Raw genomic sequence first — 666 nt, 5'->3', positions numbered from 1 at the left:
GTAGTCCAGAAGCTCAATGTTGGATTTGCAAATACAGTTTATTTTACAGAAATTCAACATTATAAACAGCAGGCACCTCCCACCCCACCCTTACCCAACCCCTCCCTCCCCCCTCCCGCCCTGCTGGGTGCAGACCATGCTATGCAGAGTGAGCAGTGATGCGGCCCTACTGCTTTGGAGGGAGATTGGAGAGCGATGGAACCTGCCTGCACCATGACCTGCCTGCCCTGCACACACACACGCCTGCCCACTGTGCAGGCCACCAGAGTCTGTCTGGGCCCAGTGTGTGCTGGACCAGTTAAATGGTTCCAGCCCAGGACTCCAATTCCTTCATGTCCTCATCTTCCTCTTCCTTCTTCTTGGCTGTGTGACAAAAGAAAAAAAACACAATTTAGGAGGACTGGTCGCAGTCCTCTTAACACACTGTGGCTGGGTGCCCAAGCTGTGCTGCATGGTATCTGCAAAACAGCCTTGTTCTTGCAGCTACCTCATCTCCAAGCTATCAGAAGACTGCTTCTCTCTGTGCCTAAAAGCTTTAGCATTAAACTGCAGATAACCAGGCACTTTCCCCAGCACCTCCCCTCCACTCACAACGGTGCCAGACGAAAAAAGGATCCTACACTGAGAGTCAGGATTCAGGGAAGGCCTCAGTCCCAGAGCATCCAA

General features: G+C 52.3%; 1 protein-coding gene across 1 annotated transcript in view; it reads right to left on the bottom strand.

The window, feature by feature from the left end:
• Positions 1-19: 19 nt before the first annotated feature.
• CHMP4B (charged multivesicular body protein 4B) overlaps positions 20-666 on the bottom strand; it is a 41,959-nt gene continuing 41,312 nt past the window's right edge. Inside the window, exon 5 of the mRNA XM_006921730.2 lies at positions 20-363. Within this exon, the coding sequence (XP_006921792.1) occupies positions 299-363 (65 nt within the window). The 3' untranslated portion in view covers positions 20-298. The remainder of the gene's footprint in view (positions 364-666) is intronic.

Source organism: Pteropus alecto, unplaced genomic scaffold, assembly GCF_000325575.1.
Source record: "Pteropus alecto unplaced genomic scaffold, ASM32557v1 scaffold45, whole genome shotgun sequence".
NCBI classification, from domain to species: Eukaryota; Metazoa; Chordata; class Mammalia; order Chiroptera; family Pteropodidae; genus Pteropus; species Pteropus alecto.
The sequence above is the reverse complement of the archived record's forward strand: the minus strand, read 5'-3'. Positions and strand labels throughout refer to the sequence as shown.